Raw genomic sequence first — 16,944 nt, 5'->3', positions numbered from 1 at the left:
AAATGGGGTAAAATTTTAAAGGAGGATCGCTTTTTGGAAGATCGCTTGCATCAGAATCGAGTCTGGTTTACCAGTATGGCAGAAACTGTGTTGACCAGGGCAAAATGATGATATGTATTACGTAATGGGTTTGGTACAATTGGTCTAACCATGATTGGTCTGAAATCCAATTGGTCCAATAAACCATTTCTTCTAAAGACATTCAGTCAAAAACCGGTTCATCCAATATACCGTTTTCAAAATTGAAGTAAAGACAAGGATAGAAATACAAAAACTTAAATCACAGGATTTCATTTACTACACTCAAGTTACAATAGCGGAGGTTTAAAAAATTATGAATAGTTTTTAGATGAGTTAGTTTTGGATCAATTGGAATTGGAGTCGTCATTAGGCTAGACCTGTTAAAGATAGCAGATGGTCGCTTTTTTGCATGTGAAAACCGTTTCACAAATCTTTGTCTTTTAAGTGATAATTACATTTGTAAACAGTCATAAACACAAATTGAAGACGAACAAGAAATAGCAAGTAATTAAAACAAACTTTATTTTTGCAGAAATGATCTATTGTTTATTCCTTTTGTCGATTCTTGTTATTGATATAGCGAGAAGCAATTGTTTCTCCCTGTACAGCACAATGCAAAAATTGCAGTCTTGTAAACCCCTCTGCCCAAATTAGACCTATCGGAATACATTGATCCCATAAAGTCTCATATCGACCCTGAAAGTCGACAAGACATTGAGAGCCCAAAAAAATGATGAATACCTAAAGCAGACCTTACTCAAATATAGGTATATACTAGCTAAGCAAAATGGCACAGTGAAATGCAGTGCCTGTCATGGCAGTTCTATAAAAAACACTATCCAAAATATTTGGAACGAAATTCCTTTTAAACCATGCTAACTCCGGATATTATAAGATACTTTTAATCTACGGACCACCTTCACAATCCTATTTGGATGTTACTACTATAATCGTGTAGCCATTGAACTGATAAGTTTGGGTAAGTATATTTCGATGCTGTGTGTTCGGCATTATCGACCGACTCGATGATGTAGTATGTATGCCATGAGGATGACATATTAGTACTATACGACTGTTGGTGAAAAGAAACTATGATAGTGTAGTTCTGAATCATTTCAGAGATGACGGAATGAATTGAAACCTTTGGAAATGTTTGTTCAGAAACAATTCAGTACTATTCAGATGTCATGCAATTAGTAAACAAGGTATGCAACCAGATCCAAACCTTATGTATGACTTTTTGGAGTTGTCTAATCCTATATGTATCAAGGAGCCGCGTTAATTTCTCAGATATGTATACCAGCTGGATGAACTATTTCTCAAAGATTCCGAGATAATTATGCTTAAATTCAGAGATGTGAATATGGGATATCGACATGTTTGAGAATGTGGTAGTATGAGTGAAAGAAAGTGAATGAAAGTGAGTGAATTAAAGATGTGAGGATAAATCTCTCCAAAACTTTCTGCCTCAGATGGTATGCGCCGAAATTAATTATAAACAATTCGTGAAGCCAAGGTTTACGAAGTGACCACTTTGAATACAGCTCGATGGGTCACACTGATTCCAAATCAACAAATCTTCCTGGCACTAAATCTCGATGACCGCATGGAGCTATAAGCATTATAAATATGGGAATGTGGGCATGTTTTTAGTTCAATATGCATATTCTGGAGGATACAGACGTAACAATTGGAACTGGTCATAAACCATGTGTACACACCTTCCACTCTAAAGATGTAAACAGCCTTTACGACTAGAATTCAGGGACTCCGAGAGCTGAAATCTGCATTTGTTGACACAGACATCTCTGGTAAATGCAACAGCACAGCTGATGCTCTGTCTTGACAAACCAATGCTGAAAACAAATGACTCGCTCAAAAAATAGAGATATGATGGCTGCTATATTCAGTGTCGATACTCCTTGCAAGATGTAAATACTCCATATGATCTTAAACCAATGCCATGACACAACTGCGACAAGTTAGACGGTCATCACAATGATAGGAAACTACCTAGACTTGATACAGGCAGCATATTCTACGCAATGGGCTTAGCCACTAAAAGTCAGTTCTCCCACTAGAATGATCCACAAAAACAGGCGCTCACTATTTGCTCTGGAATGTCCAACCTTATGTCCTTTCTTTAAAAATATAATCACCTGATGAAAAACTGACACAAGAAACTGATTGCTTCTCCCATCAGGGCATGTCAAACGTCTTTTTTGGTGAATGCATCGATTATAAAGTCTTGATGTCGAAATTGATGTATGAATTTTAACATATTTTAACATAAGATGTGCAATTGTAGCTTCATGCAAAAGGGTTCCGCTATTTTGACTTGCTTCAATGAATTTGACAATGAGTAAAAATCTTTTCTCAACATGCATACTTTGTCGCCAGTAATCATGTAGTGAAGACATCAACATATAATACTGTCTTCTTTAAAACTTTGGCCCCACCTATGTACAATCTACTGAACCATATTCTAATTTTTCCCTTTAAAATTCGACTTGCGACAAAATTCACATTACAGTTATTTGGTATCAAAAGATTCACCATGTCTTACTCTGTTGTGTTGTAGGTGCCAAATATGTGGGAATGTGATTACAAGCTCTTAAAAGCTAAACAACGAACTGTTAATCGCAGCCGTCATGAAAAGGTCGTAGGTTAGAGTCCCTTTATTTCGATCACGTACTCAACTCAAAGTGGTTATTGTTTTGACTCGTGATGTTATTACGTGAATTGAAAGACCAAAAAAGGCTCGATGTAAAATGTCTCGCAGCTCTAGTTTATGACAAACATTTCGGGTTCTACCGGAAAGCCTTTATCAAATATAGAAGCTCACTACTTTACAGTCTCGTTTCAGCCTGGTCTAATCATCTAGTCGTAATCTGATCATGTGACCCATACTTCCTGCCAAATGGCGCAAACAATTTCTGCCGCATTTTGCGATTATCACAGGTGACCAACCAGCTCTTCATGTTTATCAGAGGATGATATGCATTCCTTCGAGCAAAGTGACAGCATTACAATGATGATGAAATAGACGCGTAAGGACAATAAACATGGATTTATTGAATGCGTGAATCATATTTGTGAAACTATTTCGACGAATGAGGTTGCGTGAAAGTGTAAGCAGCAGCACGTCGTGTTCAACTACGTCCCATTTGAGTCATTTTGGAGAGGGATTTCAACCTACGACATTTTTGTGATGGCTGCGACTAACTGTTCATTTTTTAGCTTTTAAAAGCTTTTAATCACATTTCCACATATTTTGTACCTACAACACAGCAGAGTAAGACATGGTGAACCTTTTGATACCAAATAACTGTAATGTGAATTTTGTTGCAAGTCAAATTTTATCTTTTGAGCAAGTGTAGACATGGATTTTACACAATCTGTAAAGTGAAATAGAAAAGAAAAACTGACAAACTGGATTTTTCACCATTTTAAAAATTGACTTGTGCATGTTTCCAAATATAAATTGTGCGAGGTAGGAAGTTTATAGATATGAAATTAGTAGAATGATGAATGCGTTTTCAGATGAAGCATAATATCTGATGAACAGAGTAAACAAGCAGCAGTTGGGAATTGTTGCCTCTTGCTAATATAGATGAGTCCTAAGAAACCGCAAGAAAAAATATGGTGAAGCTAGTTTTGTAAAAAAGTTGTTTTATTAAATTGTTACTGATAACGTATTTAAATGGAATGTATGTAAATAAATCACACCACATAGAAATAGCAAAGAAAGCAGCATGGAATAGAATAAATTTTTATCAAACGTGCTGCCGATAAAATAAAAGCAGTTTAGTATCAAAATAAATAAAAAGAATAGTAGAAAGATTAGATTTACTGTTTGAAAATTTCTCTCAAAACTGTGATACAAATGAGCTGAATTAAAAATGCTTTGAAATCAAAGGCAAAGTCTTTGGTACATTAAAAGTGGTAAGCATTGAAACATTGAATAAGGCCTAGGGCTACCTCTGAAACCACGGGATGTCGGGAGTTTCAGCCTGACGTAAGTCTTCTAAAGCCCATAGATAATAAGGCTTCAGCTCTGGCATATGGAAAAATATGCTACTGCCTTTGTTCCACTTTGGTTTCAGCTTTTTAACTACATCAAAACCTTCTAATGCAAATTCTGAGAAGCTAGAGAGAGCTGTAGTATATGGTCTGATAGACTCCGTTTTGCTGACTAGAATCCCTATGAAAACATCATCCGTATGCATGTAATGGGTGTGTAAAGCTGTCTCGAATAGCTCGGCGGTGTGCTGAGGAGAGAGGAAGTACACAAGTCCTTGAAACCATGTTGGATATGTATCCTCGGGCCAAACCTCTTTTGAGACATACCACTTACTATGTTTGTGTCTGTTTGGGATACTGTCAATTGATTTTCCTGCAATACAATGTGAGAATGCATTAGCTTTAAAAAACATCTTTTTTTGCCATGGATGACTGAACTTTTTACTGTGGACAGGCTGTGGTTCGTCTACTGTCAACAAACGGTAGACTGTCAACAAACGGTGGACTGTCAACAAACGGTGGACTGTCAACAAACGGTGGACTGTCTACTGTGAACAGACTGGACTTTCTACTGAGGATAAACTGTAGACTGACTATAATGGACTGTAGGGGAACAAAGAGCACAATGTTGTGGAAGTCAGCTCTGACTAGCCACTAGCAAGTGGGTTCTGCGTACAAGTTGTCTTATACCGAATGAGTAATAGCTCTCATGAACAACTGTAATTGTTGCAAACAAAGTGTCTGGTGAATAATGGTTTTTATTCACACAAGCTCTATAAGCAGGAGAAGATAGAACAATTAGATACAATTCACTACAATCAAGCGTAATGCTGAAATGAGTTACAATAATAAACACTCAAAACAGTTAGACTTGTAAATGTAAGAATGTTAAGCAATATATATGTTACCAAAGATATACAAAGCTACACAAACGTAGGTTAATGTTACCGCACTGTTCTTAATGCAGATTAAGAGCGTAACTTTCAGTCTTTAGTTCTGTCGTTTGTAGTCTGTATCGCTAGCTCTGTGCTCTTTGTTTCCCTCTGGACTATACTGTGGACTGTCTACTGTGGACTGTCTACTGTGGACTGTCTACTGTGGACTGTCTACTGTAGTACTGTAAACTGTCTACTGTAGACTGTCTACTGTAGATTGTCTACTGTAGACAGTCTACTGCGGACTGTTTACTGTGGACAGACAAGGACTGTCAACAGACAGTCCTTGTCTGTCCACAGTATACCATCTGTCATTAGGGTGTTGAAATACATGTAGTTAAGTGGATCTACTCACCTGCATATATAGGCTTTTTGGAATCGACAAAGTCTTTTATTTTACTGCGTAATGAGGGCAGCCTGAGTACTTTGAGCAGTGTATCATCATCTAATTTCATAAGGAGGCTGGCCGTTTTGCAATATACAGATGTCCACCTGTAAAATAAAGTTAACATCTGCAGGATTGTGAGCACTGCAGGTAGAGCTAAGCACTTGCTGTTTATCTATTGAAAGTTGTCAAAGCTACTATCTGAATTAGCTAACTGTGAGAGCGTTGCAAGGATATTCACACATCAAATTTATCTATGAAGCAGAGCAGTCAAGGCGATCCACTGTGTGTTTTCAGTGATGACGATAAGTGATGACGATAACGCTTCTACTTCTCAGCTTTTGCCAAATTTAGCTTTTACAATACAAATTACAAAAGTAGGGTTTTCAAAAACATATTTTGGTTGGTTTATACTAAATTTCTTTGCAGAACTCCAGTTGTGTATTGCCAGTACAGCAGGCACACAGTTATACTGTCAAGTCTTATTAAAATTGCGCCGATTTGAAAAGACACAGAAATGCAGGCATTGGATCGCTGGCGGTTGGATAAGGGCGTTATAGTAAAACGACTATACAAAAATTATGGATTACTAGTACCCAGGCAGTCTAGTGTGCTTTGAGAGATTGTCAGGAGTGCCCAAAAAGCACAAAGAACAAATAAATAAACAACCATCTTAAAGTCTTAAGTGCCAACAGTGTGTGCCAAGCTGCTAGGCCAAATGTTGTGAGTTCAAACCCCGCATGAAGCAATATTTTTCCAGCCACCAACCAGCCAGAGGGACGGATGAACCCAGCTCATATAATGGTAGATCTTAAGCCTTCATAATAAATGTAAACAAATTTGTAACTACCATAAAACCTGTTTGAACACCAAGGCGTTCTATTATTCAACCTTTTTCCTATAGAGGCGTCTTATTATTAATAAATTTGCTAACTCACCTCCAACTTGTTGTCGATCTCTTATTAAATACGCACGGGGAAGCTGATACATGTTTCTACCAGTTAATATCTATTATTTTAATGATGATTTATGGCCTGCGTTGCAATTTGTTAGAGCTTTGGAGTTTTTAATTTCATTTTAAATTTGAAGGCATAGTTTCATTTGATAATAAAGTTGCATAAAAGCTCATTGATATGTTTGCTACAGTTTGCAGCGATAACTGGCTTTTTACGTGCAATGGAAGAGGAGTTAGCAATAATGCTATCAAATAACATACTATAAATCTGCAAATTTTTAAGTTATATAATGATGATCTATCAAATGCTGCAAATATAATTATATTCAAGAACAAGTGACATAGGCAAACCAAATTTATAATACAGTCAGAAACAAAAATTAACATTTTCAAAACAAAAATATTAGCATTATTTGCTCGGCCAGTTGCATTCTTAATGTTGCGTTCATTTGAAACCATTTCATATTCTTCTGGCTGTTCAACATCTTCCACACCGCCTGCTGCCCTCAACTCCTCTTCTACACAGCTGAGCTAGTCGATATTAGTGTCCAAACAATTTTTAGCAGAGCAAAACTTGTACGCGGTGCCATTTAAAACACATACTTTGTCCAAGTAAAGAGAAACTGCGTGTAATCGAAATAGCCTCCAATTTTTAGCCTTTAAATACGTTGTAGAACAGACTCCAATTTTGATTAAAAAGGCTTGTCAGGTTTTAATGGCGATTTTAAGCCAAATTAATCTGTCTAGTTATGTATTATCCGATCAGATGGGTAAGTTTTAGGATATTGTCGAGAATTTTCAATGACTTTGTAACATATTTAAATAGGTTTATATGTGTTTTGTATCGTTATTATACTTAAACGACTCCAAACAAAAATGGTTAAATTTGTTGATGAGATTTCGGTACAAGGGTTTGGGTACGGCGTTGATGAATAATTTTCGGAACTTGTGTGCACATACGCATTTATCATAAAGCTCCCAAACTCTCGCTTCGCTCGTGTTTGGTCGTGGGATAATGAGCTGAATGCCTGGCATTGCACGGGTAATAAAAAAAGTTTATGCATAGAAAATTTATTTTTAATTGACCAACCTTTTTATCCAATGAATTTGAGTAACTAGAACCCTTGAACTATAATAAGGGCCATCATTATAACTTAAGCCAGTGTTGGAAAAGAGATTGCATCATGATCTTTCACTCAATCATCTTTCAATAACAAAGGTTTCACTGATGTTAGATCTATGGACTTTGGATGATTTCTATAAAACACTACTACTACTGAGTGCGATTGTTCTATTTTTTTGCCATAATAATGTCAAAAGCTATAATCATATTGATAAATTGTCTGACTTGGACATGCCCACATTCACAGATAAAATGGCCGAAAGAGTGGCAGATCTCATTCTGCAACACATCTTTGGCATTTTTATGGCATCAACTGATGTAAGATTTCATGCTGGTTGGAATCAAAATATTTGTTATAGACCATATGGCTCAAAGGTTATGACAATTTATACCTGGCCTTGTTATATATTAGCTTCTACTAGAATATGTAAACATGTACTAGTAAACATGTACTAGTAAACATGTACTAGTAAACATGTACTAGTAAACATGTACTAGTAAACATGTACTAGTAAACATGTACTAGTAAACATGTACTAGTAAACATGTACTAGTAAACATGTACTAGTAAACATGTACTAGTAAACATGTACTAGTAAACATGTACTAGTAAAGAAACTAAGACTCTTGAAGACTTTGAAGACTCTTTAAAAAGTATTCTCCAGCTTTTTAGACAGAAACTCAACGTTTGACTTGTGTGTTTAGTCAATGTTATCATAGTATTTCTTGAGAGTCATTTATGCAGGCTACACAAGCCATGTCAAAGCACAAGCCTTGTATGCAGGAAATGAAAAATAAATTTTGGCTGGTGATGCTTTGACCTTGACCTTCGGAATAAATGGACAAACTGACTCATTTAGTAAAGAGCCAATTACATTTAAGGAGACAACTCCTTAAAATCTACCAAAACTAACATGTGAAAAATTTCCCATTAGGGGGAATGGTAGGCATGGCAACTCATAGGATATTAATTCTACACCATGAAATCTATATACTAAGTGCAAAAAATTGTCACTGAATAGAGGTGCCAACGGAAATGCAAGATAAACTGTCTATCATTCAAGGAAAAAGGATTTGGAAGCCTGCTGTCTACGATGCTATAAAGAAACAATTTAGGTGTTGACACGGTTGCTTGCATCAAATTTTATGAGCTTTCATCTTAAAATTGAAATATTCCTCTCTCATTTGAAATTTTGTTTGTCGTTTTAGATTTGACTGCCAGGACTGCAAGGACTGCCAGGACTAAAGACTAAAACCGACCAAATGAGATCGGGTTTGAATGGCTAAACGAATATGTGCCCAGACTTCTGCAAACGGCACAAGTAGTCGTATTTCCTCGCGTTTGTCCTTCTCATTATGACATCTTTATCGCGATTAAATATCAGTATCACGTGTCTCTACTGTCTCTGTTTTATTTTGTATTTGCTCAGGATTGTTAGAATAAAACTTCACACATATCTTCAGATACATCTCTATAGATGGGCTAATAACAATTTTAAGGTAGGTTGGTTTGAAATTACCCCATTGTTTTCCTCTACATGCCGTGTAAACATAGAAGTATCCGACATCGGTAAGACCGCATATTTATCATAATCCACTTTTCCATAGTTAACTAGTTCCATAGTTTATCATAATCCACTTTTCCATAGTTAACTAGTTCCATAGTTTATCATAATCCACTTTTCCATAGTTAACTAGTTCCATAGTTTATCACAGTCAACTTTTGCATGACCAATGGCACGACTTTTTGAAAAAGTTTTTTTCTTTTGAGAATTTAAACTGCAATTAAATTATACCAACTTTATCTTGAAACATTATGGCAGTCTGATCACATAGAACGTCAAACAAATTGATTCACCATTATTCATTAACTAGGGGCACCATTGATCATCGACTAGGGAGGACCATAAACCGATATCGCCGACGCAACGCGGATATATCAAGAAACATAACAGCTCTCAAACTATCCTGATAACTCCCCGATACTGGAGAAAAATATGCTAGATACTTTGATTATCTTCGATAATAATAATCGAAAACCCAGCAAGGACTTTATAGCCCTGACATTGCCAATTTTCACTAGTCAAACTAACTGTCAAGGGGATGGTCAGTTCATTAGCATTGGCGTGTAGCCAAGCCCTGAACAAGATACCACCTACCGGTAGCTAAGCGCCTTGAATTGCGCTGAGGTTGTTATTGCGTATGCACATGTCACACAAGTATTGCTCTATGTGAGCTAATAACTTAATCCTACACTTGATAGTTTTCCTTTGTCTCTGAAATATCTCTCCAGTTACAGATGAGTGAGAGATATTTTACTACCTATACGCTGAAATAAATAATGAAATTGGGTTTTTAGTTTAGAATCACAAAATTACATTACAATTACAATAGAGACTCACCTGAGGTAGGACATGGCTTTGTAAGTGTTGTGCCTATACTCATCAGTGAAATCAGACTGTACTATATCTCTGTAATGTTCACTCTCATATTCCATACGGAGCTGACTTTCCTCCGTGTCAGCCTTTCCCACAAAGAAGACTATCTTGGTCTTTAGGCCTAGTTTATTGCTGAGAAAGTTTCTATTCAGCCATGAAGCTCTCATCACCATTCTTCTGTTGCTATATACTAGCTGTAATATACATCCTGACTAGTAGTATAAGCTCTCATCCCAATCCTCCTGTTGCTATATACTAGCTGTAATATACATACTAACTAGTACTATAAGCTCTCATCCCAATCCTCCTGTTGCTATATACTAGCTGTAATATACATACTAACTAGTACTATAAGCTCTCATCCCAATCCTCCTGTTGCTATATACTAGCTGTAATATACATACTAACTAGTACTATAAGCCCTCATCACAACCCTCCTGTTGCTATATACTAGCTGTAATATACATACTAACTAGTACTATAAGCTCTCATCACAATCCTCCTGTTGCTATATACTAGCTGTAATATACATACTAACTAGTACTATAAGCTCTCATCCCAATCCTCCTGTTGCTATATACTAGCTGTAATATACATACTAACTAGTACTATAAGCCCTCATCACAACCCTCCTGTTGCTATATACTAGCTGTAATATACATACTAACTAGTACTATAAGCTCTCATCACAATCCTCCTGTTGCTATATACTAGCTGTAATATACATACTAACTAGTACTATAAGCTCTCATCACAATCCTCCTGTTGCTATATACTAGCTGTAATATACATACTAACTAGTACTATAAGCTCTCATCCCAATCCTCCTGTTGCTATATACTAGCTGTAATATACATACTAACTAGTACTATAAGCCCTCATCACAACCCTCCTGTTGCTATATACTAGCTGTAATATACATACTAACTAGTACTATAAGCTCTCATCACAATCCTCCTGTTGCTATATACTAGCTGTAATATACATACTAACTAGTACTATAAGCTCTCATCCCAATCCTCCTGTTGCTATATACTAGCTGTAATATACATACTAACTAGTACTATAAGCTCTCATCCCAATCCTCCTGTTGCTATATACTAGCTGTAATATACATACTAACTAGTACTATAAGCTCTCATCACAATCCTCCTGTTATTGAAGGACTTTATATAAAAATCAAGTTGTTATTTTCCATTTTCCTCGTCTGAATCACATGAAATATACTTTAACCTCAGCCTACCATCTCCTAAAAATGAAAATTTTGTAACAAACAATTTTAATTACAGCAACATTTCTACATCGGCAAAATATTCTAACAAATGGTACGGAAAACTTCTTGAAACATCCCGATGCTGGTTGTGGTGAATAAAAGATGACACAACAAGAAATACTAGAAAAACATTGGCAAATATATTTTAATCATGAGTACAAGACCGTGATTACAACTAGTAGTTATCGTGGTCAAGCAAGGGAGAGTTTGAAATGTGAGAAATTGAAGGTGCCAACAATAACGATTCAAAAATAAAAGATACAAACTATCTAATATAACATCAAAAAACATTGTTTTATATGTTAAGTGTAGTTAATAAATATAGTCAACACAAAGTTATTCTAGTCTAGCTAGGCTAGTTGTGTATCTTTATCAGCCACTCTACTTATACACACAGTCTATGTCATCAAGGATATACCTCACTACTTATACACACAGTCTATGTCATCACAGATATACCTCACTACTTATACACACAGTCTATGTCATCAAGGATATACCTCACTACTTATACACACAGTCTATGTTATCAAGGATATACCTCACTACTTATACACACATTCTATATCATCAAGGATATACCTCACTACTTATACACAGTCTATATCATCAAGGATATACCTCACTACTTATACACACATTCTATATCATCAAGGATATACCTCACTACTTATACACACAGTCTATGTCATCAAGGATATACCTCACTACTTATACACACAGCCTATGTTATCAAGGATATACCTCACTACTTATACACACAGTCTATGTTATCAAGGATATACGTCACTACTTATACACACAGTCTATGTCATCAAGGATATACCTCCGTATAAGATCGTCCTCCCTATAGTTATTAGTGATAAGATACAGATTGATAGGCCTAACAACTACAAGCATTTCACTAAATGTGATAGAGTAGAACCTCTATGAATTTAATTCATTCCATTTTAATTCATTCCCAAGCCATTTCGCAGTAGAAAATTTCGTATCTAGAAACCGATTTTACCATATGAATGCCCTAATCCAGTTCAATATAGACTCAGGTATAACATTTGTATAAATTAAACACACATGTAATGGGAAAACCTGTAAGAAATACATGTTAGAATTAGATTACAACATATTACATAGTGCCCAGAAAAATAGTGAATAAAAGTTACGAATGGTTTGTTGGTTACCTTTGGTCATATGGATGAAAGAAATCTGACTGTGGGAAGTAGGTTAAATGCGTTAGAAGTGGGTAGGTTAGAAGTGGGTGTTGCGTTTTTGAGAACACAACACGTTAATCGATCGTTTTACTTGCGTTTTTGAGAACGCAAGTAGAACGATCGATTTATATCAGCACAAACTGAAAAACTGCCATAATCCAAAAAACAAAGCGCTAAAAATGAAAGTTGTCCTACTCTGTATGCGATATATGATAACTATAAATTATACAACTGACGAAACTAAAACATTTCCTGACTCGCTAACACATGAGACCGAGTGAGATGTGTTATACATCATGCCGTACCCACAGGATGCAAACGGGCCAAATCAACAAACCACGGGCTAGCCTGGTCATGCACTCAAGGATTTTCGCCACACACATACAAAACACAAACAACAGGGTAGACCCACTTTTCGCGGTCTTCCGCACGAATATTCCAAAATACTAATAGATGTCAATTCAATCGGCCAAACACAACCTACTAATTGGTGAGCAACCTACTAATGTATCCGAATACCTCATATAAAATAGGCCAACCAAGTTGCATAATGGTTAATACCCATTTTTTCTCTGGAGATATACCTGCCCGCGATTTTTGGCCAAGAATAACCAGGGTTCATCATACACCAAAATGTCTCTTACGGGTTCCGGAGGTAGCCCGTTCTGTTTATTAAGTTCGGGCGCCCATACAAACACCCTGCCCCGAATAGAGGCTACAATGTAAGCTAATCACAACACAGTTTAACAACCATACAATACCTACGCGCTAGTTGTCGTAGTGGAGTGGTAGTTCATTTGCGTGTTCATGATTTATTCAACCTGTGAATTTGATTGGCTTAAAAATAGTTTAAGTTTTGGTACAGGGACAATGGACCTACCCGATAATGTTAGATAACGGACTACCTCCAGAACCCGTAAGAGACGTTTTGGTGTATGATGAACCCTGGTTATTCTTGGCCAAAAATCGCGAGCAAGTATATTTCCAGAGAAAAAATGGGTATTAACCATTATGCAACTTGGTTGGCCTATTTTATATGAGGTATTCGGATACATTAATAGGTTGCTCACCAATTGGTAGGTTGTGTTTGGCCGATTGAATTGACATCTGTTATTTTGGAATATTTGTGCGGAAGACCGCGAAAAGTGGGTCTACCCTGTTGTTTGTGTTTTGTATGTGTGTGGCAGAAATCCTTGAGTGCGTGACCAGGCTAGCCCGTGGAACAAGCAAGCCGAAATACAAAAAAGCCTTTCAGCTTTTTCTATCTGGAAATATAATTCGTAAGTCGAAGGAAATTCCGACCAAAAGACATTTCGTTACTTGAAAATTTTGTATGTAGAGTCTCCCTTAGGTAGAGTAGAGTATTCCTTGTCTTCCTGAGAATCACTATGTTTCCATGACTCGCATAATCCGCGTGATTCACGAAATTCGAATGATCCGCAAGTTGGGTTACTTTGCAATCAAGCGTTTCAATGAACACCTGGCTATGCTGATTTAACACCAGTGCTTGACCACATAGGTCAAGTATTAGCCTAATTAATGACTCTATAAATAGCTACGCAGTCTTGTCACGCTTAAGGGGTGGTCACACGAGCCAAACTGAACTAAATGACGCAAAACGACGTCGCTCTCAGCTGTAAAAACTTCGGCCGAAGACATTTCTGGCCGAAACAAACCATTTCGGTCCTGCTCAAAATTTCGTGGCCGAACCCTTGCTCTTATTGGCTGGTTAAAATTTCTAGAATTTTAGCGAGCACGCATCACATTTCTCCTTACGTGCATGTGAGTAAAGTTAAAAAAGAAATGGGATGATACTTTTATTTCGTTAAATAAACAACATGAAGCAATTTACGACAAGGTTCACCCGGACTTGTGATTGTTTTGCATAAATGTAAGAGAATGGTTGTGATTTTCTTTCGTGTAGAATATAAGTAATGTGTCATATTCATCCTGATGAAGTATCGTTGACTGATTTATTTATGTGAAACCACAGTACTATGATAAAGACTGTTTTTGTTTGTTATGTACTCAGCATAGAAAAACATTAATATGTTAATAAAAAAATATAATTATGTTGATGGGAAGGGTTGGCAAAATCTTTGTATCGAGTGATTTATTTTGAGCAGCTGAACGATCTTCTGATAAATCTGCTGTGTAATTATAATTTATAATTGTCCCTCAAAGTTTTTTGTTTACAATAGAAATATTTAACTCAAATACATAAAAACTACTAATGAAACCGTGTCCTGTCTCTATACATATGGTATCTAGGAAGCGAAGTGACTTCGGATGCCGTGTGGCATGTGCCACGAACCGAACCAGCCTCCGAACCGAACCTACGTCGGTTCGGTGCTCGTGTGACCACGCCTTTAGCTTAGCAGCGATCGTTCGGAACGTTGGCGCATTGAGACTGCTGAAATCGAAATAAAAATGACTGAAGCGTGAAAACGTTTTTAATGTAATAGCCATCGATATTCTAATGCGCATTAATCGCAAGTACCGTTTCCATGATTCACAAGCACAATGGATTCGATAAAGTTTTGCGGATTGCAAAACTCGCTTAGCTTGCGGATTTATGCCGTTTCCATGACGTGGATAACTTGCGGATTGGCTAAAATTTGCGAATTATGCGCGTCATGGAAACGCAGTGAATAACAACCGGCAGTAGACCTAGTGAACAGGTGCATGTGAAAGCAGAAGACAATGTTAACATTAAATTCGAGATAAACCTACCTTAGCTGATGTATGTATGACTATGAGAAGGTCAACTTCTGAGGTGCATGGATCTGATTGGAGTATATAGCTATAGTTATATGGATTAATAGCCTCTACGTCCTCTATTGCTTCAGCCTCTGTGGCGTTTGTTGAATTGGAATAAGTGGGTAAAGCACCAGCAATAATACATTCCACGCAAAAAAGCACTATTATAATATGACTGGTTGTCTTTATGAGAGCAATAAGATCCATCTTTCCCATTCCCCATCGATTAATTTACCTAAAACATAGTTTGTTTCTCAAAGTGATGGGAACATTCATTTTAGCACTTGTGACATGCATTAGCGTGTTAGGGTATATGGATGCTGTTGTTAGGGTATATGGATGCTGTTGTTAGGGTAGATGGATGCTGTTGTTAGGGTATATGGATGCTGTTGTTAGGGTATATGGATGCTGTTGTTAGGGTATATGGATGCAGCTGTTAGGGTATATGGATGCAGTTGTTAGGGTATATGGATGCAGTTGTTAGGGTATATGGATGCAGTTGTTAGGGTATATGGATGCAGTTGTTAGGGTATATGGATTCTGTCGTTAGGGTATATGGATGCTGTTGTTAGGGTATATGGATGCTGTTGTTAGGGTATATGGATGCTGTGGTTAGGGTATATGGATGCTGTTGTTAGGGTGTATGGATGCTGTTGTTAGGGTATATGGATACTGTTGTTAGGGTATATGGATGCTGTGGTTAGGGTATATGGATGCTGTTGTTAGGGTATATGGATGCAGTTGTTAGGGTATATGGATTCTGTCGTTAGGGTATATGGATGCTGTCGTTAGGGTATATGGATGCTGTTGTTAGGGTATATGGATGCTGTGGTTAGGGTATATGGATGCTGTTGTTAGGGTATATGGATGCTGTTGTTAGGGTATATGGATGCTGTTGTTAGGGTATATGGATGCTGTTGTTAGGGTATATGGATGCTGTTGTGCTTGAGCTTGTCTGGTTTATTGCGCAGACACAGACTGAAACAAATTTCCTAGATAAGACCATTATATACAGACCATCACTGAAAAGCTTGTATTAAGCACAAAATATTTTATTAATAACCAAATAGCACATTTATCCTTAGGCTGTAAGATTTCCTAGAAAGCTGTGTCTAGTTTTCCCATATTAACCAGTAAGCTGGTCATGTGACCGCTATGTATGATATCAGGAGACAGTTGAGTCTACTGAACTATCTGTACTGCTAGCTACTCATGATTACTGAAATATCTCAAATAACAAATGAATTAAAAATCATGAAACCTTATAAACAAACTAATTAGCGGCATCAAATGCGAATTATTTGATGTGGTTCGGCGCGTTTGTGTCAAGATGATGAACAGCTAAAATTTTCGATAATTTTTTCGAATGGATCGTAGTGACTCTTGTTACCTCTATCCGCTGGCCTGCATGATACTATCTAATGTCCATATGATGAAATGTCTTTGGTCTAGGTCCTAAGAAACACTTCTCTATTTGTTGCTAGACCTCAAACCCAACCACAACATTAAAATAACCGTGCAATTGTGTCGGAACTGTGTCGGAAAGTGTTGAAATTGTCTAGGAAATGTTTCTACAATGGCTATAGCAATGTTTAACAAGAAAAGAAGCACATTTGACCATTGATCATGTGATCACCATTGATCAGTGATCACCATTGATCATGTGATCACCATTGATCATGTGATCACCATTGATCAGTGATCACCATTGATCATGTGATCACCATTGATCATGTGATCACCATTGATCATGTGATCACCATTGATCATGTGATCACCATTGATCATGTGATCACCATTGATCATGTGATCACCATTGA

The 16,944-nt window shown here is 36.9% G+C and overlaps 1 protein-coding gene across 4 annotated transcripts in view; it reads right to left on the bottom strand.

The window, feature by feature from the left end:
- Positions 1 to 3,721: 3,721 nt before the first annotated feature.
- LOC137387700 (beta-1,3-galactosyltransferase 1-like) overlaps positions 3,722 to 16,944 on the bottom strand; it is a 31,451-nt gene continuing 18,228 nt past the window's right edge. For all 4 annotated transcript variants that reach the window (XM_068074192.1, XM_068074191.1, XM_068074193.1 and 1 more), the window contains exons 2-5: positions 15,098 to 15,359; positions 9,845 to 10,074; positions 5,335 to 5,471; positions 3,722 to 4,417 (exon numbers count right to left, since the gene is read on the bottom strand). In XM_068074192.1, the coding sequence (XP_067930293.1) occupies positions 3,999 to 4,417; positions 5,335 to 5,471; positions 9,845 to 10,074; positions 15,098 to 15,340 (1,029 nt within the window). In that variant the 5' untranslated portion in view covers positions 15,341 to 15,359 and the 3' untranslated portion in view covers positions 3,722 to 3,998. The remainder of the gene's footprint in view (positions 4,418 to 5,334; positions 5,472 to 9,844; positions 10,075 to 15,097; positions 15,360 to 16,944) is intronic.

This window comes from Watersipora subatra, chromosome 2 (assembly GCF_963576615.1).
Source record: "Watersipora subatra chromosome 2, tzWatSuba1.1, whole genome shotgun sequence".
NCBI classification, from domain to species: Eukaryota; Metazoa; Bryozoa; class Gymnolaemata; order Cheilostomatida; family Watersiporidae; genus Watersipora; species Watersipora subatra.
This window is presented reverse-complemented; position numbering and strand designations above follow the sequence as displayed.